Below are 27,993 nucleotides of genomic sequence, written 5' to 3' on the forward strand. Positions count from 1 at the left end.
TGGGAAATGTCCTGACACTAGGAAATTGGGACATAATTTTTTTTTTTTAATTGATAGGTGAACGTGAAATATTAAAAAAAATAAATAAATAATGAGTGGCTAACTAGGTATCAAAACTAACCGGTTGGTTTCCTAACAAGCTGATGGATATTACACAAAAGTGTAGATTATATTAACTGATGCTGTTGTTAGTCTGAAGAGTGATAAGAGACTGCAAGTATTAAGAATGTTTCTTTCTCATGCCTAGAAGATATTTCTATTTTATTAATTTAGGAAAGTGTTATCTGAACAATAGAAAAGGTCAACCTGACACTGTGACTGCCCCTTTTTTCATGTTCTGTGGGCAAATAGGTATGACCTCCTTTTCTGTGAATGTCAGTCTTGAAACCTCAGAAACATTGTTTTAAAAAGTGCTGCTTTCTACAAAAGACTGGTTTGGGGATAGTTTTTCTTTTTGGTATTAACCATACCAAGTTATATACATGTTTGAGGTCCATTTCATGTTCACTTTTACTGGCTTTTGTCTTGCAAGCAGAAATATTTTGGTGGGTTTTTAATGTAACTTTATGGGAACAAGAGCTTTTCAATTATTTGCTTTGGTTGTGCTCAATTCAAGCACTGGTTACTGTGGTTTGTTTTTCTTGGATGTTTCCTCTGGACTGTGCTTTCCTAAGAGCATGTGTCCTGATGAAGTGTAGTTTAGTCTTTATTTCACTGAAAGAAGTTGGAGAACATACATGGGTAGATAGGATGTTAAATACAAACACAAATACACAAGAGCCTGTTTAGTCCATTTGAAAAGGAGAGGAGAGGAAGGGAAGACACTGAAATGCCTTACAGCATGTTGGATTCACATAAATAATCTGACTGTGAGTAGTGCTCTCACATTCTGTTCGATGTTGTGTGAAGCAAGTGTTGCTGCTCTTCTCAGGAGAGAAGGCTAGACCAAAAAAGTGGTGGGTTCCTTTCATTGAGAAGGAAACAAGACTCATATGTGGTTATCTCCATATTCCAAAAACTCTTGTATTTTGAAGTGGGCACATTTTTAAAATTTTCATCTGTGTTCTCACCAGTTAAGAAATTATTTATAACAATGAATTTTCCTTTCAAACACTCTTTTTATGCTTTCATCCTAGCTTTAAAATTGATTCCCAGACAGCTACTGTTTAGCCAAAAAACAGCTGTATTGAGATTGAATGGATATTATTTTTATGTGGGATGCTTAGGAACAATGTTTCTTTGCATCCCGTGGTAAACAGGAAAAGGAATTTCAATCCATGTAATTAACAGCTTGCCTGGTATACTTGGTATTTTCCATGGATTAATATTTAGTAGATGGACTGCATTATGAGCAATCCTAGTGGAGCTCGGCTCTGATTCAAGAGCAGCTATTTTTGACCATCTCTATGTACTTTTATCAGTGTAACAATAGAATACAGTGTAAGGATTTCCTTGGATTTTAGGCATACGGAAACCAGAGGCTTAAAATATTGTGTATTATGTGTCTTAACAATTCACTGAATGATACAGAAAAGTGCTTTCCTACACACTTCAGAGGCATGTTGAACAATACATTGCACTCCCCAGTGATGGGGCTGTTGTTGACTACGCCGCCTAGTGATGTTGGTCTTATTGATCAAGAGTGAGAGACATAAAGCTGAGGTGTCTCAGTAGTACACTTAGCCTTAAAAATACTGTAGTTTTTTTTTGTTTGTTTGTTTTTAATTTGGCTTTTCTAAGCTGTGTGGGTTATGCACTGATCAATAAATCTACTGATGGATGAGCATTTCAAGCTGAAACTTGATTTTTAATTATGACTTTTCAGCCTCTCAGCCAGCAAACATCAGGTCTTCTAATTTTTCTATCTTTCATTTTCATTTGATGACTTAAAACTATTGGAAATAAAAAACTTAAACTATTGGAATAAAACTCATTTTAGATCTAATTCAATTCAATTCCTTTAAATCTTTAAGTAGTATGCATTATTAAATGTGTAGATGGTTGTGCATTTATATTAGGTCCAGTATTCAAGATTATTTTGGAATATAAATGGAGAAAGTGTTCATTAATCCAAAAGTAGAGTCCTCGTGGCCATTTAAAAAAATACTTTTTCTAAAACTTTTTTTTGAAAAGGGAGTTGGATTCATTGTGTTATACAGTTTGTTTTCTTTTCAAATTGACCCATGTCTGAGTGCATCATTCATAAGTCAACTAATTTACTTTTGTTCTTAATCAATAGACATTTGATGAACTAATATACCTTTGGAAGTGAAAAGGGAAAGAAGCATATACTCTCCTACATCAGCCTTATAAACTCAGTTTGGAGCATTAATACAGCTGTGTAACAAGACTGAGTATAGGCTTTTATTTGGGAAATGCTGACAGGGGCTTCATTGTTGTGGTAGAAATGGCGCTGTTGTAATTATGCTCTGTTCTCATCACTGCTTGTATAAAAATATGAAAGCAATAAAAGCTCATGCCAGGAGTGATGCATACAAGCTGGTAAATGCTAAAATAATACCTTTATTAACCCTCCAATGTCAGGATGACTCCATAAGTTGAAGTAGGTATAGATGTTATAAACCCCAGTTATTACTTTAATTGTAAAGAAAATACTGAGAGATAGGGACATGCATGGAAATTTTAGAGGGAATCAATTCAAAACAGATGACAAAAAGCATTATTTTTACAGAAAGAAAAAAAAAAATATTGAGCTGCTCAGTGCACAAGGCTGATGCTGTTAATGCACCTAAGGTTAGAAACTATCTGAAATAACTGGCAGGGTGGGAGTTGTTGCTATCTACTTGCTGTGGTTTAACCCTGGCAGGCAACTCAGCACAATGAAGCCACTTGCTCACCTCCCTCAGCGGGATGAGGGAATCAGGAACGTGAAAGTGTGAGAACTCACGGCTTGAGATACAGTTTACTAGGTAAAACAAAAGCCACCTGCACAAGCAAAGCAAAACAAGGAATTCATTTGCTACTTCCCATTGGCAGGCAGGTGTTAGGCCACTTCCAGCAAAGCAGGGCTCGTCATGCGTAATGGTTTCTTGGGAAGACAAACACTTTGTTTTTTTGTTATGGTTTCAGCTTTGTTCAGGTGTTAATGTTCTGACTGTGGTGCATTTAAAACAAGCCTCAAATTCCATGGAGGAGCTGCCACCCATGGGGTGACCCGTTTGGAGCATATCATCATATTTTTTCCCCCTCTTCCTTGGAGGAGGGGAAGGAAAAGAGCAACGTGGTGGAGTTTAGCTGCCCAGCAGGGTAAAACCACCACAACAGAGTATCAATGACTGCACTAGCAAACTAATATTATGTCTTTGAAAAAGTTTTGGAGGGCATTCATCCAATAAAACTTCTCCATAATGCTCTTAGTAATCTTGAAAATTTCTCATCTTGGCAGCTTCCTGAGATAGATGCATCTTTTTGTGGTTTTCATATATTCCATCTGATTTATATTCCATTAATATAAGCATCTTCTTTGGACGGCACCTTGGACTTTTCAGAAACCACACTATCGTGTTGTGAGTAGTTCTACAATTTTGTCCTTTACTCAGCAGATAACTACCTGGAAAGAGAAATAGCTGTCTCTCGAAGCTGACAGATTTCTTTGCGCCTCTGCTCTAGTATTGGAAAAGACAACGAATAATTGATGAATCCTCGTTCACCATGCTACACATAAGTGTTTTGCTGTGGAAGGGCACAGGGCATGGGAGAAACCAGACCTTTTTTTTTTTTTTTTTTTTGAGGTTGTATATTATGTCCTGATAAAACAAAGGGAAAGGGATGTGATATGGAACGAATACATTATGCAGTCATTGTATAACTTAATGGAGAAAATAATTCTGAGGCTGTGGAATTGTAAGTTCATGCAGAGCACATATGCAAATTAATTATTTTAGAGAATATGCTGGGGAGGCTGAGTGGAGAAGTAACAGTTAAAAAAGGATTCAGATCATCTTCTTCTCCTGGGATTTGGGTGTAGTGGAAGAGAGATTCTTCTCTCTTCCACAATATGATTCTTCTTGCAAAGACTAATGTCTGCTTTCCTTTAAGCACAGATTTATAAACAAAGTTGTGAAGACCATCAAGCTGTCTGTGCAGCTTTTTCTTCATGTTGTATTTTATGTTGCAGTAAATAAGCCAGTTCAGCTAATTGCAATCTCTGGAATGATCTCCATCAGAGGTATTTGAATGATTGTTTTGTTTTGAATGATTGTTTTGAATGATTGTTTCCTATGTGTTATTGTTTATGGGTTTCTAGACCCTGAAACTTGCACGAAGCAATCATAGGTTAATTGCGCACGCACCCAAGTGAAAATGTATGCAAAAACGGTGATGTAAACTTTCTATCTCATTGTAGCATACCAGATGTGTTGTAGTTGTACTAAACAACTTTTCTGCACTGATGTTAACCTTAAATGGTTACAGGTATCTCCATCCATAGCTCATTTGTGCATGTCTTGTGTAAGACATACTGTTCAAATTCATTTTTCTTTCCTATCTCAGATGCTCATAATTGCTTTTTTTTTTTTTTCAGATTTTTTTTAAGAATTGATGACTTCCAGAAATGTTATATAAATGGAGGAGAACAGTGCAATTATCTTTAAAGCTCAGGGGCAGACTACTTTGCAGGGTTTCTTTTGAACTAGCAACTTCTTAATCAGTTGTTTCTTGCATACTTTGAGCTTTCTGCTAGGTGGTTTTTCTTGAACAGCCAGGACAGCAATGAAACTGGTGAGTTTTGGTAATGTGGTTGATAAGTGTGGTGATTTTTATCTTAAAACTAATGTTTCTCAAAAAATTGAATACACAGTTGAAAATTATAGCATAGGTTGGTAGTTATTTGATTTTTTTCCTCTTCCTTTTTTACCTTCTCAGAGATGAATAGAGCTTTAAGAGCATAGGGCAGAGAGAATATCAGTGAACTTCCCTAAGCTGTCTCCACACAAGGAACAGTGAGACCTAGAGCTATGGCTATTATTTTAGGGAATTCAGAGACTGAGGTTTAGGTCCTTGTATTTGCATCGCCTGGATATATAGTGCATTATTTTTGCTAAAGAAATATACTGGGGTTTGGATGTTTTCTTCTTGAAAGCATATATACTCCTTGGTTTCAAAACAGAGCCCAGGCCTTGAGAACACATGTCGGGTATTCAGATGTCAGTTAAGTGATCTGACCTAAAAATCAAAACCTTTCTGGAATTCTTGCCTAGCAGAGAAAGTAATTCGTTAGTTCTCTTCACTGCAGTTGATGTGGTTGACAGCACGTCTGTGTGGCTATATGTATACACATATTCTTTTTTTTGTTTTGGATTTTTTTTTTTTTTTGGCAGCTTCTTGGTAGTCTTGCCCTTGGTCAATTCTGTTGAATAGTTATTGGAAACTCACACTATTTTGTTGAGTTTGCAGTGGACACGAAATGCTGTGGGATAAAATATAAAATTACCAGATAAAACACCAATATCAGATAAAACTGCAGTAATGCCATACAACCAGCATAAAGAGAGATGATCTGTTACAGTTAATGGAAACTTAATAGAAGTTTTTCAGATTTAATTTAAGTATTGTGGTTTAACCCAGCAGGCAGCTCAGCACCACATAGCTCACACCTCCTACCCTCCAGTGGGATCAGGGAGAGAATCAGGAAAAAAAAGTAAAAGTTTGTGGGTTGGGATAAAAACAGTTTAATAAGGCAGAAAAGGATAAGAAATAGTAATAATGATACTAGTAATAGTATGTGTGAAACAAGTGATGCACAGTGCAATTGCTCAACACATGCTGACTGATGCCCAGCCTGTCCCTGAGCAGTATTCCCCCTGACTCCAGCCAGCCACCCCATACATTGTCCAGTGTGACACCACATGGTATAGGATATTCCTCTGGACAGTCTGGGCCAGCTGTGCTGGCTGTGTCCCCTCCGAGCTCCTGGTGCATCCCCAGCCTCCTCGTTGGCAGGGCAGTGTGAGGAGCTGAAAAGTCCTTGGCTCTGTGCCAGCACTGCTTGGCAGCAAGTAAAACGTCAGTGTATAATCAACATTATGCTCATCCTAAATCCAAAACACAGCACCGAACCAGCTGCTATGCGGAAAATTAACTCTATCCTAGTCCAAACCAGGACAGTAAAATCAAGAATCTCATTTAGGTGTAGGACTTTAAAATGTATGCTGCACCATAAACACACAGTGCTGTTCCTTTTATTTTATTTTTATTTTTATTTTTATTTTTATTTTTATTTTTATTTTTATTTTTATTTATTTTTATTTTTATTTTTATTTTTATTTATTTTTATTTTTATTTTTATTTTTATTTTTATTTTTATTTTTATTTATTTATTTTTCTGGTGCAGATACAGCAGGAACTTATTGTTCTTATGTAGCAGTTTTCTTTTCTGGGCTTTGACAGTTTTCTCTTTTCCTGTGTTTCAATACTCCTGCTGGTAAAACAGTGAGAATGGTTAAAGTTTTAAATAAGTGGATAATGTTCCTTAAATTGGTAGAGACTTATATATTTTTCCCTGTTTTAATGCTTCATCATATCCAGTTGCTATTCATATGACTGGCTGGGGTTCAGACCCTTGAGGAAGAGGCCTCTGGTTCTCATTCAATATGTGTAATGTTCACACTATCACTTTTTCGCAAGTTCTTTGTGGTGTCATTTTGTAGGACTGGCTAGTAGTGTTAGCTAGATTTGAGCTAGCTCGGGGTATTTCTGTTTAGGATATACTATAATATGACGTAGACAAGTTTTTGTGCATGACAGTACTGCTGAGCTTCTGCTTTGGCCTTGGAGTTCAGAATTATAAACCTCAAAATCCCTGTTTGGGTGACCAGTACTTTTGGAGTCTTCTACGTGATGGCACACCACCAGCAGTTTCTGCTGGAGTTGGTTGTGTCTCAAGATCTGGTTTTGGCCACGGGTAGAAACACCTCATTCTTGACAAGCCCAGGCAGCAAGGAGAGCCTGCTCACACTGAAGCAATGTCCAAACACACAGTTTAAACATTTCTGCAGTCACCCCTGCTGACAAACTGGTTGGCATTCCTGGAATAAGCTTAATGGGGGCGGGTGAGAGATCACCTTCTTTATCAGAGTGGAGAGACTGTTCTGTAAAGTTATGGAAACAAAGAATATATATTCTCTCTCTGCTGTAGCAATTTGGTGTCAAACACATAAACCGTCATGATAGGGACTAGAATTTTATTCTAGATGTGAAATCTTTTGCTTTTGCTTGTTCCTGTTTTCCTTCTCTCCTGCTTTAAAAAGTACGAATACAGCATTGCAAAGCTTTGGCCTCTCAGAGTAGATTTCATAAATCTAACCCTTTTCTTGGATTTAAAATGTCTGGTTTGCAGCATTAGTTAGTTTAGGTGCTTAGCCTTCATGTATAATTTATGGAAAGAATTAAGAAACACACCTGGGGCAGTGAGATTTTTTGCTGTATTTGGTTTTGCAGTACATTGCCAGTCCCAAGGTCTTCTGTGGGCTTAGCACAAAGGCAGGTTCTTCAGCTGTCAGTCTGCAAGCCACGTTCATTGCACCAAAGTTAAACTGTTGATTCTAAGTGAGTCTAATAAAACCCTGTAGAAAAGAATAAAGAAAAAAAATATATATATATATATTTAAATATAAAATATATTTTTTTAAATATATATATATATATATTTAAAAAAAATGCTAATTTAAAAACCTGGGCAATGAAAAACTGCTACAGGTTTGTCCTTTCAGAGAAGGAGCATGAAATACTGGGTGTTTGAATTGCCGAGGCATTGCTGTTGGCTACATTAAGAGGTGTGGCTATGAAGAAAGAGCATGGAGCACTCTGAAATAACCACTGGATGCTTAAACTCAGCAATACCCCCAGCAGTGCCAGCCTGGTCACTGAACTACAGCCATGCTTGAGGAGAGAGGAGAAGCCCTAAAAAAGGCTGTGTACAATTCTTACACACTTTGACACATACAAAGAAGTCAAACACTGTGGAGCATCTGGAGATGGAAGAGGCAGCAGCATGCATTCTTTGATGGGTCTGGTAGCATTCTGTAGAGAGTTAGCAGTGCTGAGCTTTAGTGCTGACAGGCGAGGAAAGTCTATGCCTAGACCTAGAGCTGAGGAGCTGATTCCTTGCAGTAAGGCTGGAAAGAACCAAAAGACTTTCCTCAAAAAAATAGTATTAGCTAAAATTATTTATATGTATATATACACATTTTTAAACAATTGTAATGACGAAGTATCATAATAAGAGGTGTATTTCATGGTGGCAAATGGAAAAATCGTCAAATTACTGTAAGCACAGGGGTGAAAGGTACTAGTAGCTTTGAAACGTATTAGCTCACCTGTTTTCTTCTTTAACAGGGGAAGGGAATAAAATGAGAGCCTGTGGAAAAAGTCTGTGTTGAAACATGACACTAGTAACTTGCTTGAGAAACTAAACCCTAGTGCTTCAGTCTCTGCTGCCTAGGCCTGGCCTAGGTGTTACCTGTACTCTCTACAATCTTGGCATCAAATTGCCGAGAGATTTATACTGCACCGTCTCTTAAATAGCAAGATGATTTCTGTGTTACTGTTAACAAAATGTTGGTGGTATTTTTCTTTTTGTAGCTTTTTCAAGCACTAGTCTTTCTTTGCATGTGTAATCAGCTTTCTCATTTAATATTTAGAAATGAAAGGGCTAATGTGTAGAGTACTTTGGAGAAATACGTATAGAAGTATCTACTATGACAGGCTGTTTGGGGGGGAAATGGTTCTGTTTTTTTTTTTTTGCTTCAGCTTTTCTTTTTTTTTTTCCACATGGATTTGATGTTGAGGGGAGGAAAGGGACAACTTTTCTCTGGCTACTGTGCATAGCTGTCTTGTGCGTTTTAAAGTGGTAGCAGGTAATACTGCCTTTCTAGTAAACATGTAAGGCTTTTTCATACTTTGTTAACTGATCAGTGAACATGGATGTATCTGATGGAAAGTTCTTGTTTAGAAAAAAAGGATGTAATGCCTGTGCTTGGCTCTTTAAATGTGCTGTGCTCATAGCACATGCAAGTAAGTCTGTTTAACAGTGAAATCCTCCAAAACTTGTAGCCTCAGAGGAGTCATTAGTAAGAGTGTTTCTATTTTCTCTCCTTGTTTCAGAGTTGGCAGCAGAGGGTAATACTCTACTGGGTTCTGTCTGATGGCTTTTCTTGCAGTAAGTGTTTCCTGGAAAGCTCCCATTTGGACAAATAGTAGCCTTCTTGGAAACTAGCTGTTGGAGTTGTTAAGTCAAGTCAGTGCTGTGCTGGATATTTGTCGGACTTCTGAAGGGCTTTTTATTTCTGTAGACTTCAGTTATTTTACCCAAAAGCAGCTCTGAATCAATAAAACTTGCATGACAACAGCTGATGTCAAATGAATCTGAATAAATACACAGCCTTCAAGGAACACCAAATAACTCAGTAATTATGAGAATAATTAAAATGCCATAATTCCTGCTAATTTTCTTTCTGGAGTGAAATTCAAGTGTATGATTCCTTAAAAAACATACTATTTGGAGTGTCAGAAAAGGACAATAAGGTGGCAGGAAAAGTTTGTTAGCCTGGATCTTTGAAACCCTGGGAAGAGCAATTCTATGTTGAAAAAAAATCCCATATACTAGGGATACTTGTTGCTACTGCATCCTAAAATTAGAACCTTAAGCCGGCAACTCGTCTTTTAATGCCATTACCTTGTGAAATGCCCCTTCTCCAGAAGAGCAGCAATGACATACATAGGGCTAATTTTGCTGGTGTAGAATGTTTAAGTATTATTATTCTATTTGTCTGTAACTTCAGAAACTGAGGAGCCTAAACATCTAAAACAGGACATTGCACATCTTGATTCAATGTTTAATCCAATGTTTCTGATTTCCCTTTCTCTGGCTATTACTGCTATGACAAAATCATACATTCAGTATTGGCTATTACTTAAAAATGATCACCAGTTTAATCCAGAATGGAATAAAAAGACAGTGTAGATTTCTTAGAGAGGTCTTTGTGGAAACCTTGAATACTTGAATAAAAAAAAAAACATTTTTGCATTTTTTTCAGCTTGACTGTGTACCTAATTAAGGGCATTCAAAGAAAGGACTGCCAACAAGCAAAAGTACCTCCACTGATGATCTTAACATATTCTTCAGTATTCAGGTAGGATGGTGGTTTTTTACACTCTTAAATGTACTGGAAGTTTTTTAGAGCTCTATTGTCAAACTTAAATTGTGATGGTCCTACAACCCTCATTACATGGGTATGTGTAATCTTTTTCAAGACTGGCCTCACAGAACATAATGCATGATAACTGTTTTTGAGGTAATTGATGCAGAGTTCTAATTGCCTAAGGACAGTTTAATTGCTGTTTAGGTTCTGTGCTGATAAACTTATTCAGCAAATGCTGTATAACCTTATTTGTAAGTGAAGAAGCCCTTGCTCCATACCACCTCCTTTTTCTGTCTCTGAAATCCTTCAAGTTTATAATTGCATGCTTATTTACTGTAAAGAATACAGACATTTCAGAAAAAAAAAACTACCCGAAAATAAGCTTTATTGCAAGAAGTGGTGTCATACTTATACAGACCTACAAACAAAACTTTTTTTCTTAAAAACATTTTAATAAAAATGTACAATGTTTCTTTTTTCAAAAATCCCCATAAGAACAAAAGTAAAGAAAAACCACTGAGTATAACTTGATACTAATCTTTGGTCAGCGCTGATAGGCGACTGAAACAATCCTGGAGTCAGCATGTGCTTTGGCTATTTTCACATCTGAGATTCTGTTACATGACTAGTTACAGGCACCAGCTGTCAAAAAAAGCACCATTGAGACATACACTTAACACATAATGGTACAACATTAAAAAAAAATTACTAAAGTAAACTAAATGTCAACTCATTGTACACACATCGTTCTTACAAAATAAGCTATGATAAAATGAGGCGTACGGTGTATAACTACAGTATTAATGAAACTTCTAAAAATGGATTTCAAATACACATTTTCCTTGTCTGCACTGCATAATTAGTTTGCACATATGGCAGTCCTGATACAGCTCTCAATTTTTACTAAATGTACCATTAATTCAAGCCAGCACCAAACAGCATGAAACATCATGTGTCCCCTTCAGAGTGACATTTTCTTCAGCTGCCTACAGTAATGCAAGTATGTAGAGCACCCTTTCTGAGAATGAGGTGTGGTAGCATGTGTGGTTCCTTGAGGTTATTGAAAGGAAGTACAGTACAGTTTGGTTCTGCAATTCTAATGGTATTAAAAGCAGTCAAGGTATTTTGCTACAGTGGTTGTGCCTCTTACTTTATTTGATGTGGTTGATTCAGAATACAATCCTATTGACCTGCTGTGAAATATGATCTTTGCTGAGACTAGTATTGCAATTCTTGTCCTTCAAGACTTTATTTTTTTGAATACTCAAGTTTCACTAGAGCACTTTAGAATAGCCAGAAGATGTATCACAGTGCTCTTTCTACTCTGATAAATTTAAAAATTGCTTATATACTATCTGGATGACTGGCACAAGTACAAAAGGAAACATCTTTCAAATCTTTTTTTTTTTTTTTTAAAAAAAAAAAAAGAAAGTACCTCTAAAATGTTATAGTTCAAATTTATAAATCTAAAGAAAAACAAGCATGTTTCCCTTTTTGTTTACATAATTTGTTATTCTCTCCATATATTACTGCATTAAAAATAAATAAACATCTATATTTTTTTTAATTAGGAACTATAGCAAAATACCCAAAGTGTTACAGACTGCTAACAGGAAAAAAAAATAGCTCACATTTTTTGTGCCATTTAGTGCCATATGATGATCTCTTGAACTTTAGCTTTTTAATATATTTTTAAATTGAGGTTATATAAAAGATACAGTAACCATGATTCCCACAAGTTACCCCTCCTGCAAGGGTGGTTCTGCAGTCTCAGCAGGATGGAGAGAAAGAAGTCTTCCCTTCTCCCTTCCTCCCCCAAAAGTCAGTGACTGTTTCAAAGCCTTTGAAAAGCAGATATGTTCAGGTGGGTAAATAGGTGAACAGAAGTGACTGAAGAACTGGACTCAGCCTGGAAGATGGCTAGTAGAGTTCTAGCCACAGCCTCATTCTGAGAGCTTCCCCAAGCTCTCCTAGGAGGTAGTTGTCCTCATTGCTGTCTTCCAGTTTCTTTAACTCCTTTTTCTTATATAGAGGAATGCTAGTGATTTCCAGTGTGTACGTTCCAGGCACTGACTTTTTCTTAGCTGTGTGCAAATAACTGAGTCCATCCCTCTGATGGATTTGAAAGATGCCATCATCATTGCCATGTGAGATGATGTAGCGCACGTGGTTGATAAGAGGCTCAATGGCTGGCATGAGTTCTAGGATGTGCTCCTTGTTGTCAAGCCTGGAAATGTTGACTCTCATCTTCAAAGGACTATCCATGTCTAGACTTTCCAAGCTAATCTGCTCAATCTGAAGTAAAGGAGGAAAGGATGTTTAGAGCAGGAGAGAAACAGATATTCACTTGCATTGACAGAAGAGTAAGTGATTAGTAACAGTTTCTGCATTTCTCAAACTCTAGTGGTTAAAGAAGCCATTGTAAATCCTTTCCAGCTGGGAGAACTGCTTGGTTCCATATAATACACCCTGTAAATCTTAAGGGCTTCTCTCACAGGCTTAACAGGATAATTAAAGTTACAGCATCAAGTCTATAGAGAGGGCTCAGATTTCAGTCTCTTTTCAGAATCTGTTTAACTTCATGCTTGCAAAAAGCCCATGTAAAGAAGAGACATATGTTTAGTACTGCAGTGAAGACTGTAAATGAGGCACAATCTTGTTCTTATGATCAACGTGAGCGTGGAACATTACAGAACCAGAACAGGAGTCTTGACACAGTACTGCATAAGAACTCCCTAAACTTCTGATAAAACTGTTTCAATCAATCCTGGCTTCTAAAAAAGACAGGCTTGGCATTTGGTGATGAAGTACGATGATAAAAATGGAAACTGAAGCAAGGAGAGTACTCCTGTATTGTTTGTATTCTACAAAAAGGGCTGGTATGTCATGTTCAATTACATTGTACTTTCACCACCGAGAAGAGTACAGAAGAATGTCCTGGCATTGTTTTTCTGACAAATCAGTCATATGTTTTTTTTTATGTAAGCTTCAGTATAGTTCTGCTACACATGAGGTGTGAGCTGTGAACACACTTGGGGGTGGGAGGTTGAGAATGAGTGCTTTCCTACAAAAGCCATCTAACAAAGAACAGCTTTAAAAGCACTCCGACCTAAAATACACAGAATGGTTCATAGGCCTTAGTCTTCTTCAGGAAACCTAAGTCGGTTATCTAGCCTACTTGTCAAGATTCCTTTTGCACTTTCAAATATTGGAAAGGATTTTTTCTCTCTCTGAGGGAATCCCAATCAAATGTGATTATGTATATGTACTACTATGTAATGTAATTAAAAACACATGGTGAAAATAAGGAAAAATTGTGATGGGGGCAAGTACAGAAGAGTATTAAATACCACACCCTATACACATCGTTAGTGGTGAGATTGTTATTTTTCCCCCTGTAGTTTTATGGATGTGAAATCTTCCACTCTTGCTTCTCAGGCAGCAAGAAAGCTTGCTGCTAAAAAATGTAGTAACAAGATATAATAATTCTGAACAAGATATGAAATTAACTGTGCAATGGAAGAAGTGTTTTTCAAAAACATCCCGGTATTTCTGTGGTGGGTTGACCAGAGAATTCAGATTGGAACAGTAGGAGTGGGGTGGGAAGGACAAAGCAGTATTTGCGTGAGGTGTGTTTCTGGGGGGAAATCAAACATTTAGTTTTTAAGCTCCAAAGCAGAAGTTAGTTACACAACTGCTGTCTTCTTTAGAAACTCTATCAATATCAGAACTGGCTTTGATGGCAACTGTCATGAGAAGTAGTGTGTACTCACGATCATCTTAAGTTTTTATCCTTTTAGAAAGGAAACTTGTTTCCTCATTCCTTCAATGTAATTTGTGTGTTCAGCATACTTCACCATTTTATTTGAGTTTGCATTTTGCCTGTTTGCATTACACAGCACTTGCATTACTGAAGGAAAATTTCTCCCCCCACCTAGTCAGTTTCCCATTACTGCAGATTTCAAGACCAGAGCTAATGCTACACGACAACAGCCTATCATGCAGACAATGCAGGTAACAGGTGTACAGGTATATTCTTGTTTAAATCAAAAAAAAAAGTGTCTAAAATAAATACTAGGCATAAATACTAGGGCTTGCCTTTCATGAACATCCCATATAAGCCTAAAAAGGCACTAAGAAAAAAAAAATCGTGTAATGTCTAACACCCTCAACAATTTTGCAAATGTAGGACTTAAGCTAGGTTGTCATGTAGGTATCAGCTAGGTCATGGACTCTAGTCCCCCACAATTATGAGCAACCAGGAACAGAGGCTTCAATTTAATCTGCAAGAAGATCTATTTAGCTGACTGAGACCATACAACACTATCCAAACTCCTCCTTTCAGCAGAACAGATTGCAGAAATGACCATTGTCGTAGCTCTCTGTAATTACAGGAAACCTGATTTTGAGATATTTTGAGGAACTACACCACATCTCAGACTATAGAAGACTCTACAGGCTTAAAAAATTTCTGCTGTTCATAACTGCTGATGTCTTCCTGTCACACCACTCCCACCAACAAGACACAAGTCTAGAAATCACTGTGGGGACAGGAAAAAGAAGATTTTGGCTATTGAATGTGGCCTGTAGTAAAACTCCCTCAGCTTACTGATAGCTTTGAATATTTAATCTCTAAAAATACTTTGAAGTATATTATTGTGTTTATTTATCTTGGTACGTACCGTGTCATTAATACTTCTCTTTTTCCTGTTCTCTTTTTTTGAATAGCCATTGATTTTGCACTCGTAACATGCTTCAGGGGATAAAGCATTTTCTTCATCAGCATCTCCGTCCAGTGGCAGGTACTGGCCTTTGTTAAATCCCATCCCTGAGACACAGTGACTGTTGGATAAAAGCAGCTGTTTTAGTTCTTGCAGTTTTATGAACTGTCCAGTTAAATGGAAAGTGAGTGTATGTAATCTGTACTATAGCGCCAGCATCCCGTCCCCTTCTCTTTCCTCACCAGGATGACTGTGAATTAATTTTCTTCACACTAGTGAATGAAATACATTCACATACTGAATGAAATGCAACTGCTGGCTGAAGGTCTGTAGGTTTTTCTAATTTTCATTCACAAGTATCGTGAATAAACAGAACAAACCCAACCTGCCCTGACTTTGGAAATAAAGATTTTAGCATTTACCATCTACCAGAATTATGTTAATTTGTTTAACATTTTGGGTTGACCAGTATGGCTTAAATCTCTTAATTAACTCAGTGAGGATTATACTTATCCTTATGCAGTAACAGTCCTCACTGAGCAGACCTGGAGTTTTTGTGCTCATACCGGTGGAGAAAGCAGCACTAACTATGTAATGCTGTTTATATGTTAGAATTCAAATGAGTGTCATGCTGCAGGTACAGACATGTGTCTTTTTTTTTTTTCCCTAATATTACAGGTATTTGTGCACAGCTTGTGTACATTGTGCACAGGAAATGTAGAAAAAACCATGACTTATTAACCTCTCCTTCATTTGCACCTCTGCTCTTCAAATTACTGCCTAGACTTTTTGTCACCCTCTGAATGTGTCTCTGATGAATGACTATGTGAGATACTCACCCTTGTCCAACTCTGTAATAGCCTGGTGGACAGCCACAAAGATAACCACCTTCAGTGTTAGAACAACCATAATTGCAGGGGTTCTTGGTAGAAGAACACTCATTCACATCATGGCATGCACTGGAGAATTGGTCATAAGAAAATCCAGAAGGGCAGGCACACTTGTAACTTCCAAGTGTGTTGTAGCAAGAAGCAGAGCCACATGTGTTAGGATTGGAACATTCATTTTCATCTAGTAAGCAAACAAATGTGCATTGGTATCTTTAATCTGGACAAAGATCAGACAGGCAAGATGTAGGTAACAAATCAGAATATCTGCAAGTCCTAGGGCTCTGCTACATCCTTGACCTTACTACCCTACAAAGATGTGGTCCCCAAAGTAAAAGTACACTAGCAAAAATTCCAGACATATGTATCTGGACCATAAAGATGTTTTAGGATACTGTTACTGTCAGGTTTATATTCCCTCAATGCTTCCCTTTCCTTCAAGGCATGTCTCCTGTTTTGCTTCGGGGTACTTATCAATAATCTTTCTCCTGGCAGGGTACATTCCTACCATGCAAGATCCACAGAAGAGAAATGAACTGGAACTCCAGTCATACTTCAACCATGACAGTGTTCATGGACACCCAGAGATGGGGTGAGGTTACTACCTACTTGTAGTAGAAACCTGCAGGCTCTGTGAGGGGAAAGACAAACTGAACAGCCACTCCAGATGGAAGAGAGAAGCAAGAATTGTCTTCACTTTATGGGCATATAAAGGGAAGATCCTCCAGTCAGTCTGATGGATTTAGTTCCAGGTTATCTTGTGAAAAATGAGTAAGTAAAGTAGCTGGTTGTATTGAAAGATTATGCATTTGATAATTAGCAAATATGCTGCTTATTTTATTTACCTTACCAAGGTACAGTTTTCATCTCCAGCATCATTGGTGCATGCTTTACCATTTTTGCCTGCAGTTACTAGAAGACATGTTCTTCTGAGGAATATCTATCTTTATTCTACATTCAGAGACCGTAGCTGTTTTGGAAATTTGTGGGAGTTGCTACTTGTGTTTTCCTGTCACTCCTACCTCCTTCATTAGCTTTCTTTGTTGAAGAGCAGTACTAAGTAAGGAGTGATGCTGGTGGCTGCGCCTTCAGAAAAACTGCCTGGTGTGCTATTTAGTGTAAAATGGGTGTAATAAACTAATTTTGATATCTAATATAAGGGCATTAAGATCAGCCTATAAGAGATCTACGGCAGGGCTCACAGCTATCCTCTTATTGTGACACCATTGAGGTAAAACCATGAAAGCAAACTTGAAAAGTTAAATATGTTGTTATGGTACTTTGTGAAAAGTACAGGATGGGGTTATTTGGCTGTGTTGTTTTTTATTTTTGTTTTTTTTAATTTCCTACATTCTGTTTGGTATGGGATTTGGCTTAGTTCATGAAATGCAGAAAAAAAAAAAGATGGACTGAATCAGCCAGATATAGAAAACTGCTGAGCTGATTCATTTGTCCCTGTTCTCTGCCCAGTGAACTACTGGTAGCCGTAACACTGTATTTTGGAATGATTATGTTGGTATCTTTTTCTTCCTATTCACTATTAATACTACTCTGTGGTATTCTCAAAATGCTAATGGTGTTGACTGATTCTTACTGATGAAATGTAGGATATTTTTTTCTTTTTTTCAAGAGAGGTATGTATATCAAGCCTGAAGGAATTCAATGAAAGCCTTTACACCTTTCTAAGATGGGGATTTTCTTGAGGACAACGGAGTCAGAACATAGAATGACTAAGAAAAACACCTTGTCACACAGAGTTTTAACAGGCTGAGTGAGTTTTCTCATCACCATCTGTCATTGATTTACATTAAGAGTAGTAAGTGGATGGAGAGAAGGGGAAAGAGAGAGAGAGAAAAGACCTGTCTGCATATCCTTTGTCCTGTGCATTCTCGCCCTTACTTGGCAGTTGTCACTGTAATCTCTATGACAACTTTGCTGTTTAAATGTTTCCTATGCATTTTGTTTCCTTACCAACGCATTGATTCCACTGGTAATGCTGTATATACCCTTGTGGGCATCCGCATCTGTATCCACCCAGGATGTTTTGACAGCCATGCTGGCATCTATGATTTCCATCACATTCATCCACATCTTTGCATTGGGGAGAGAAGTAGAACAGAGAGAACACATCAATATACATGTTGCAAAATATGTTACTCACTTTGATAATAATCGCCTAAACACCCATATTTATGACAGAGGAATACTGTTCTAAGATGGCAGCACTGTTCAGGGTTTTTTTTTTGGAAGGTCTGAAGCTCAAATTTATGCAGTGTTCTCTGTATCTATCAATAATCCAACTAAAGCTTTCAAAACTTTAACTCAGATTTGGAAAAGAAACACTACCCCTAATCACACACGATGTTGCTTTGATGTAATACTGAGAACAAGAATGTTTTTGGATTTCAGTTGCTAAACCAACTATGTAGGACTTCAGTTTCCTGGCACATTCTGAAGTGTTTGAATGTGAGGAACACATACTAAATTTGTCTGTAGTGCACTTGTTCACCTTTGCAATTAAAAAGCCATCTAAAAAGTCTCTGATGAATGTGTAAATAAAGAAAAAACCCATAAATTAAAACCAAAATGTAAAAATCTGGTCATTAGAAATAGTGTCTGCTATAAGAAATAAGTACATACCAAGCCACTGTAAGCACCCCAATGTGTAAGGTACAGTATACAATGCTAATAGAAAATAAGAAATTGTACACGACACCACAGATTCTAAGTTACACTCTAGTTGTACACAGTTGTCCACAAATTCCATGGAACTGGATTGTCCCAAAACATGAGGTCTAGAAAACTACTGCCAGGAACTGAAACTTGTGCTTTCATCAGTAAAAACATATAGAGCAGTTCTGATGTTCTAGTTATGTACCTATCTTGTGAATGCTTTGGTATGTGTAATTTAGTGCTGGATAAAGTACACAAGATGGATGTATGTGCTTGAAGAGGATAAAATAACCTGACAGATGATAATGCTTTCTAAAACTTCTAGATGGGCAAATTCTGCATTGTTACTTTAGAAATGCATTCCAAATATCAATTCCTGTTAAATCCTTTTGTCAAGGTAGCTGACATTTTGAGATGTCATAAATCTGTGCACTTACACCCTTGCCTTTTAATTTTTTGTTTAACAGTATCTGAGACCAACTAAAGACACTGCAACTCTCAAATATAGATTTCATGACCGGGGCTCCCTTTTGGGCCAACACAGAGAAATGAAGCTATAGAAGGAGAGATAAAAGTATGGAATTTAGAATCTGATCTTAGATACCTTCAGGCAGATGATTACAATTAGCTGAAAGGAAAAAAAAAAAAAAAAAAAAGTAGCAAGATTCCTTTTAGAGTACATGGAAATGAAAAAGAAAAAATAACCAGACTTTCTGATGCATAAACCTATGTGAAGGTGAAAGCAATCTGGGAAGAGTTGTTTGAGAGTTCAGATAAACAGTAATTTTTTTTTCTAACTTGTGTAAACAAAGAGTTAGACAGTATGCTCTTACATACATTTATGTTTTAAATTCCTCAAATACACTCCTATTTATTTTTGGTATGTACTTTCACTATGTCTGCTTCTCTGTTTTATGACTGTGATTTGTCTTTGACATCATAGGATTCCCTAGACACAGAGGTAAGAATTTGCACCATAAAAGAATTTGACTTTTACTAGTTACCTTCACAGTTTAATCCAGTAGAATCCAGAGAAAATCCCCTTTGACATTCACAGGTAAAACTTCCAGGAGTGTTTTGGCAAATTCCTTTTGATCCACAAAGCAATGGCTGAGAACCACATTCATTGTTATCTTTAACAGGGCAGAGAGAAGAAGGTTAGCATCTTACCTTGGGGTAAGACATTAGGTATGTTCATATAACACTTCCTTAGAGGTTGAAAACCAAAGAGATGCAAAAATTTATTTTAAAAATGTTATTTTCCGTACTCAAATTTCAGATGACCTGATGACTCATGCAGAGCTAAAAGTACTTAATAAGTTGGAAGCAGAGGTTGTAATTCAGTTATGAGTGTGAAAGACCCAGGTATGTAATTGCTGACAGTGGAAAAAGGCTGCACCTACGTATTAGCTTAACTAAAATAGTTTCAGTTGGCAAGATTCGTACATGTGCTTAAGATCTAAAGACATCTGTATCTATTAAAGAAGAAAAGGCAGTCTGTTTTTCTTTTAACTACATTTTAAATCAGATTTTAATACTCTACTCCTTTGTGTCCATGTGGTTATACTTAGCATATAATAACATGTATTAAATATATATAACTTTTTACTAAGCAAGAAAATACAAATGGTGGATATACTTTGATATTTCTTTAGCTGTAATTGCTGCTTTTCAAAATCTGTTTTCTGGACTGCTGACATTATTGCTCTGTATTACTATTGTTTATATGATGCAAAAGGGTAAGAATTGAGAATGTTCCTCTTATAGAAAAAATTAATGTAAGAAAATTCATGTTTTTCTTACCAATACAAGCTGTGTGATGTTGAGTAAAACCAGGTGGGCATTTGCATGTGAAGCCTCCAAGGGTGTTGACACAGAGAAACTGACAATTGTGTTGTTTGGTTTGACATTCATCAAGATCTGAAAGTAAGAGATGATGTTGTCTTAACAAAAGTCAAAAAATATGAAGTACATTTAGTCTAACTTGCAAAAAAAAAAATCACACTTCAAAATTATTTCCTTTTAAGTCAAAGTGCAACAAAATTAAAGTTACTGTGTATAGCTTCCTTTACCTTTGCATGTCTTTCCATCTTCTTGAAGGATGTAGCCCCGAGGACATGAGCACTGATAGCTCCCTTCTGAGTTCTTGCAGATAAAATTGCATGGTTTGGGAGACTGGGAGCACTCATCAAGATCTAAAAAGAGAAACTGTTAAAGATTTGCTGTACTGATTTCTTTGAAAGATGTTTCCTGAACAGTACTATATTTAAGACAAAAAAGTTTGTAGAAGAAGTATGTTTTACATTTTTGCAGCATTTCCATTTCTTTCCCTATGTGTCTGTCACTTTGGAGTCACCTCTACTGTGGCAAACAATCTCTTGAAAGAGTGACACACTAGAGCAACAGTGACATTAATATTTTCATCTATGGACAAAGCATTTCTTTTCAGGCATACTATGATATACTTTGATGAGTTAACCAACAGGAAAGTGGCAAAAACAAAGCAGCGAGCTAGCTGCTTTGTCAGTCAACATGGTTATACAGCTGAAAACATATTTCAATGCTCATTATACTGCAGGAATATTGTCAGTACAGCTTGTTTCCCTACTTTGCAAAATGAAATACAAAATCAGAAAGCATATTAGGAAGACAAAGAAAGAAAAGAGTTAAGAGATAAAGAGATATTCAAAGGCTTACAGAGGGAGACTGATAGTTGCACTGTGTAAATATGTACCAACTAAAAAAATATTGAGGATTAAGAGGCTGAATCTTACCAACACAGGATGTGCTGCTTATGTCAGTCGTATAGCCAACTTTGCAAAAGCAGCGAAAGGAGCCCATAGTGTTGATACATTGTCCATTTCTACACAGGTTTGGCATGACCTTACATTCATCAATATCTGTAGGGAAAATATTAAATATATGATCTTTCAAAAAAAAAAAAAAGATACTAGTTTTGAATTTGGCACTTGTTAAGTTTTCCTTCTGAATAAGAAATTCAAAGAAAAAAGACCAGGTTCTACCAATGATCTACTCAGCACTGGTGAGACTGCACCTGGAGTACTGTGTTCAGTTCTGGGCTTTCCAGTACAACAGAAAGCTGGACATATTGGAAAGTGTCCAACAGAGGGCCACCACAATGATCAGCGGAATTGTGTAGCTCTCTTACGAGGAAGGGCTGAGAGAGCTGAGATTGTTCAGCCTGGAGAAGAGAAGGCTTGGGGTGATCTCATCAATGTCTATAAATAGCTGAAGGGAAGAGGCTAGGCTCCTTCCTTTGTGCCCAGTGCCAGGACAAGAGGCAGTGGGGCCCAAACTGTTACACTGGAGGTTCTGTCTAAACATCAGGAAGCACTTTACTGCATGGGTGACTGAGCACTGGAATATGTTGCCCAGAGAGGTTTTGGAGTCTCCCTCCTCGGAGATCTTCAAAAGCTGCCTGGACATGGCTGGTCCTGGGCAACCTGCTCAAAGGTGTCCCTGCTTGATCAGGGGGGTTGGACCAGACGACCTCCAGAGGTCTCTTCCCACCTCAGCCATTCTGTAATTGTGTATAATGCCATGGGAACGTTACTGGGAATGGAAAAAAAATTCTTCCATTTTTTCCACAGTTCCTGATCATTATACTTCCGATAGTAACTTTAAACTTTCTTTCTCTTTAAAATGGGCCTGAGCACACAAGCAAATATTTTTCCAATTTTTAGTATTGTTTTCTGCATTGAAAGTTTTCTGCTATTTCATTGGGTAATCAAGTTCTAGTTTTGATAACTCAGAGGAAAAAATAAAAAATCAAACAAATAAACAAAATCGTAGAAGTGAAGTTTGTTATGATTAGTAAGATCATAAAAATTTTTCACCAAAATTTAAAAATATGTGCTAGTTAGAACTACTGCTGTTACATTTTGCCTTGTATGTAACATCTCAGCACACAAAAGCTTTGGGATAATTTCTAGCTTTTAGAACTGGTTGATCCTGTTTTAGATCCCAACCCTGAAAATTCTGCACAGCTGTGAGTATTCCTGGTGCAGCTACTGTTTAAAGGTGTTTTTAATTTCTGATCACACAGTAGTATTTGAAAAATCAAACTCTGTTGTTTCACAGGAAATTCTTCAAAGGAGCTTCAAAGAGAATACTGCATTTTCTTAAGCATGTAAGTGTATTCCTTCACTATTTTCTACCTCCTTTCATCTCTGCAAATACCTCTTCCATCTGTAGTATATCCTGGACCGTGTGGACAGAGCTTCTTATACTGGGTGGTTCCAGGAAGTGGGCAGAGCTCACACTGATTACCCCAGCCCCGGCCTCCATCACAGCAGCACTCAGATTTAGTGACAAGATTGCGGCTGCTTGAAGCCATTTGACACATAGTCTGTAGAACTTCAGCAAAGCAAAAGCCTTGACGATTATCTGTAAGGAAGAATTGGAGAGATTAAGAAAGAGCAGGAGATAAATATCTGAACCATTGAGCATCTAATATATTATTCTGGCTCTCTGTCAACTCTCAAGCACTAGACTACTAGCAACCAGTCTGTGAAGTCTGTTTTGACTTAGCCTTTCAAAGATTTGTCATGTCTTCTGAACATCTGTTGCCATTCCAAGTTTATTCCAGACATCTCCGAAGTTCAGTACTCTATGACTTAATGTGACTTTTACTTCTAGGAAGGATGTGCCCTTAGGCATCCCTGGCAAGCTTACTTGATAGCAGAACAGGCTGCAAGCCAAACTGAGCTCCCTCTTAAGCTACCTATGTTTAGCTTGCATTTAACAGATTTACTTGGAGTGGGGTTAGGGCTTTGGCTTCTTTCTTTCTTGTTCTTTTTTGTTGTTGTTGTTTTTTGTTTGTTCTGTTTTGTTTGTGTGTGTAGGTTTTTTTTTTCAATTTTTTTTTTCCTGGTAAAAATAGTATATCTGACCATCTATACTGTGATGTGATTTAAATGACAAAATCCTTAGCATTTAGAAGTCTCTAAGTGCTGCTAGTCTGCTATTTGCTAGCCTTTTTAAGCAGCACTCCTACTTTGCAGGTGGGAAAAATGGTTTTATATAGCCATACTGTTAATCTGTCCATTTCTTAATCCATTTTCCTTCACTTTTGAACCTTTTGACTAATACATGTCAATCATGAAAGAGGAGTGAAACTATACAATCATTAACATCCTGCATGTTTCCTTCAAACAGGCAGATGAAGAGAGGAGAGATCCCAGCTTCCAGTGATCATGGAAACTAGATTTTGAAGAGATGATACTTCTAAATAGGTAATATGTCAGTTGTCATATTTGTTAATAAAAATGAAGATATTGTCAACTACTCTGACAGATGCTTATGTTTTTAAGTGAAAGATCTTTTGTTTTAAAGCTTAAAGTTAACATCTTTCAGATCCCTAAGAATGTGTACATTTTTGAACACCAAGCTGACCATGTGGTATACAAGTATAAGGAGTATAATCTGTGGATTTCTCACATGAATCAGGTAAAATGCAATCTTTGACTTTAGGTGAAAATTGCTTTGGGTGCCTGGTAACTTAACTGGTTACAGTAGAGAAAGCTGTCCTCACAGGAAGTGCCACTTGTGTGAGACAGCATGTTCACTGTGATGACTTGCAAAACTCAGCAGATTTCTGTTCTTGTAAGTTGGTATACTGGGCAGGTCTTTACACCCCTTATAACTTGAAGACCATGCAATGCTTAGTCTCCAATTTGAGAAGTGAAATATACTTTAACGTGAACAGAATATAAAGGTTTTCACAATATATTTAAAATAGTGTCATCTAAGACTTAATGTTTGTTCTTTAATTCTGAAGATGCAGTTTGTTTCTGCCAGACTAATTTTTCAGTCTTGTCTGACCTGGACAGCCCTAAAGGAAAAGCAACAATGAGCAAACTAATCCAAAGCATAGTTTTTTAAAGACGATCTATGTAAATATGTGTGTGTGTGTGCATATATATATGTACATTATTTATATATATATATAAAATATAAGAAAGTAATAATGAAAACAGGGTATTTCCTTAGCATTAATGACTGGCTGGGGTTAAAAGCCTGCAACGTCCCACTCCCATCTGGTCCTAATCCTTAGGAAATACTTAGGAAATACATTATTGCTTTGCCATGACGTCAGCACACTACTGATGGCAACTTACAGAGAGCTGGTTATATAGTACATAGGTAAGATAATATCTAAGTAGTTTTAATGCAGGTGTTCTTTATACAGTTCTAAATACTCCTGCAATTTAACATGTTGGTATTGAAAAAACACTTTTAAGTATTTACACTTGTGCACTGGTCATGAAAAAGTTAAGATTCTGCAGTTTTGTTTGATTTTTAAAAAAGTAACAATTTTATAGTGCAAATGACAAGTCTGGACATATTGAAAAGGAAATATAAGTTGATGAATATTAAACCCTTCATCCGTGTTTAATGTACAGACATGCCTCAATAACTTTTCAACATAATTTTGTTTTTTTTTTGTGAAATCCTAATATTTTTATTCATATTCACTATCTACATTAAAAGTACAGAAAATTCATATGCCTAGTTGCAATATTGTTGCGCTTAAAATCATGTTCTTAATATGTAAACACTTCAGTTTGCTATGCATCCCAGTTTTTCATCTACCTAAGATAACTACATTCTGCTTCTTTAAAAATACCTATAATTTGTCTGGATAGTGTTGCTCCACACCATGTTTATGCCCTGTGGAATGTAGATGCCTCCATGTGAGGCCCTTTGTAGCTTGATTAAGCTGACATTCTCAAGAGGCTCCTCATTCCTGTCATTATTTAATATTATATCATTTAATATCATTTAATTATTTTAATTAATCAGGAACATTATTTAATTGTTTCACCTAAGAGAGCTGTTAGAGATAATCAGAACCCCAATTTACACTCTAAATCCCAGCACTGACACACTCTGTCATGTAAGATGGAATGCATATGAAGGAGGGAGGGACTTACCAAGACACTCGATGCCTGACGGGCTTGACAGGAATCCTTCATTACATTCACATCGGTAGCTCCCAATGACATTCATGCAGCGACCATTTTCACAGATACCTGGCTTGGTACGGCATTCATTTTCATCTTTACAAAAATATCAAATGCAGGTTATTGTTACAAGAAGATGTGTCAGACTTGCAGAATGTATTCAGCATTTTGTGTAATATTTGCAAGAAGTGGAACATCAACAACTGATTAAGTGTGAGAAAGACTTTTCTAGTAATGATATTCTTCTATTCCATGCCTTATATGCTGCATCTAGGATGAAGGCTTTAGACCTTTTTGGGCTCTGCAAGTAACAAGAAGCAGAAAACACTTGCAGCAGAGGAAGTCCTATCCACAACTTTTACCTGGCAAATAGCATTTAAATAAAATTGGAACACGAGCATGGTTTGTGTAACAAATTTTCACTTTGTAATCATTAAGAAGGAGTCTGAGTACATTTAACTTCCTTCTGCAATCAGTCACAATTCAGTCAGCACATCATTTCCCTGAAACACTTTACAAACCCAGTCTATTTTCTTCCATAGCTAATGGCATAGACACTGTAGGCAATTAAATACCTCTACAGATGCTTAAAATTTAACTGAAAAATAACCTCAGGTCATTTAAAGGCAGTATTAAATAGAGAAAAAGACAAAATTCTTGTTAGTACTGATTCTTTCCTCTGAGTAAATTCATCAAGTTACGTAAAGACGGTAAAGAGGTCATTCTGCTGCTGAAGGGATGCTGTTTTGAAATATTTTCATTTAAAGCATTCTCTGAGACGTATGTTTATTTATTTATTTTTTTTTTTCCTCTGAGCCAATGATAGCCTCAGATACTTCTTTCTAAAGAGAACTTCGGAATGGTCTTGAGTTTTTTACCCATTAGAAAAGTGTAATTTACCAACATGTAGCTATCATTTTACTCTCAACCAATTCCAAAAATAATAGAGGAAATACAGAGAATTATTGTGAAGTATGGCGGTTTTCACACCTTCTCCTCTTTGTGGCTTTTATATATTGTTTCAGAATCTCACAGTTGTAATTCTTTAAGGAACTGCCACATTATTTATAAACAGTATTAAAGCTGAAGGAAGTTTAACTTTTTATTTACAATAACTTTGCTTTGTACTCATCAGATGAGGTCTCTTTTGTCCTCAAAAGAGGATATTTAATGCTTTAAATCTACCAAGTGTCTGAAAAACTTCCTGATTTTGTTGTACAATGAAGTAAATAAAACCAGTTTTTCTTCTGAAATACTTCCTAGTTCTTTATACCTATTTTCAAGTAGGGCTCAAACATTGAAACAAAAAGTAAATTTAAGACGTTAGGCACTATCAGCTATCTTAAGTGTCCTTTATGAACTGCAGTTCTCTAGTTTACTATATACACATAAAGAGAATTGTTTTTTGTTGGAATTGCAATAAATGTCTTCTTCCTTTTCTAAGCTTTACCTGTGCAGCCTTCTCCATCAGGTCTTCGGGTCATTCCAGGGGGACAAATGCACATGAAGGTACCAATTAAATTTTTGCACATCATGCCTCTTGATTCGCAGTCATGGAGACCTTCAGCACATTCATCTAGATCTGTAAAAATACATTTATTTTGTATCTGAGCATCCTTCCAGTAGCTTCGTTTACTGAAGACAACAAGCACTTTCTCATGAAAAAAGTGCATCCAGACTTTCCTACCAAACAAGAACTAAAAAAAAAAAATGAGTGTTGTGCATAACTGCAGTTGTCAAAGTAATCTTTGTGAGCTGAAGGACAACTTCACCATCTTGACATTTGTGTCTTTACATTCCCCAGCAAGAACACAGAAAGCACTAGACACTGGCATTATGTGAATTTTGAAGGAGTAAATTATCTGCTGTGCTGCTTGCTACATTTCACTAAGAGGATGAACACAAGATGCACAGAAATGTCTGGAGTATGCTTTGGCCAGCACAGGGTGATAGAAGGTGGGGAGTTCATATCTTAGTCATTACCTTTGCACATCTTTTGGTCTTCTCTCAGTTCATAGCCGACTGGACAGGTGCATTCATAGAAACCATAAGTATTGATACAACGAAAAGCACACAGCAAGGGATTCTGAGCACACTCATTTATATCTGAACAGAAAGGAACAAAAACATCATTCTCCACTAAGTTTTAAAACAATTACCCAGAAGTTTCTATACCTGCACTTCTACATATTTATAACTATATACATGTATGTATATAATCAGCTAAAAACTATCAGAAATGTAATATAATGCAAACCAGAAACTTATGGATGCTTGGTTATGAGTAGTCAGAGAAAACTGAACAAAACTCTGCGTAAAAATATTTACAAAAATAATATGAAACTAGAACTTAAAATGGCAAGCTGGGACTGCTCTATTTTAGATTTTTATTAAATGAAATTTTTAAAATGTATTTCTGTGTGATGACAGATGTCAGCCTTTTTTCAACTATAAGAAAATGAATTCTTGCTTTGGAAAGGAAACATGATTTGTAAAAGACAAAATTTTTAAGAAGGATCCTGATAAGGATCTGATGAGAATAGAATGATTGTACATACACCCCACA

General features: G+C 36.7%; 1 protein-coding gene and 1 long non-coding RNA gene across 5 annotated transcripts in view; one reads left to right on the forward strand and one right to left on the reverse strand.

Annotated features, from left to right (window-relative positions):
* Positions 1-10,528: 10,528 nt before the first annotated feature.
* The window catches only part of FBN2 (fibrillin 2), a 189,890-nt gene continuing 172,425 nt past the window's right edge, over positions 10,529-27,993 (reverse strand). For both annotated transcript variants that reach the window (XM_066989051.1, XM_066989050.1), the window contains 12 exons: positions 27,411-27,533; positions 26,878-27,009; positions 25,398-25,523; positions 22,642-22,848; positions 21,216-21,341; positions 20,514-20,636; positions 20,245-20,361; positions 19,446-19,574; positions 17,740-17,859; positions 15,721-15,952; positions 14,843-15,002; positions 10,529-12,455 (listed from right to left, as the gene is read on the reverse strand). In XM_066989051.1, the coding sequence (XP_066845152.1) occupies positions 12,081-12,455; positions 14,843-15,002; positions 15,721-15,952; positions 17,740-17,859; positions 19,446-19,574; positions 20,245-20,361; positions 20,514-20,636; positions 21,216-21,341; positions 22,642-22,848; positions 25,398-25,523; positions 26,878-27,009; positions 27,411-27,533 (1,970 nt within the window). In that variant the 3' untranslated portion in view covers positions 10,529-12,080. The remainder of the gene's footprint in view (positions 12,456-14,842; positions 15,003-15,720; positions 15,953-17,739; positions 17,860-19,445; positions 19,575-20,244; positions 20,362-20,513; positions 20,637-21,215; positions 21,342-22,641; positions 22,849-25,397; positions 25,524-26,877; positions 27,010-27,410; positions 27,534-27,993) is intronic.
* On the forward strand, positions 16,051-26,879 carry LOC106045255 (uncharacterized). Of its 3 annotated transcripts, none has more exons than XR_010827980.1 (5): positions 16,051-16,539; positions 19,721-19,806; positions 22,543-22,591; positions 23,620-23,696; positions 25,702-26,879. It is a non-coding gene; the product is annotated as an uncharacterized lncRNA (long non-coding RNA). The 3 variants fall into 3 exon arrangements; XR_010827979.1 differs by lacking the exon at positions 16,051-16,539 and adding an exon at positions 17,859-19,629; XR_010827981.1 differs by lacking the exon at positions 16,051-16,539 and adding an exon at positions 17,859-19,617.

The sequence above is a fragment of the Anser cygnoides genome, chromosome Z, assembly GCF_040182565.1.
Source record: "Anser cygnoides isolate HZ-2024a breed goose chromosome Z, Taihu_goose_T2T_genome, whole genome shotgun sequence".
Classification (NCBI taxonomy): Eukaryota; Metazoa; Chordata; class Aves; order Anseriformes; family Anatidae; genus Anser; species Anser cygnoides.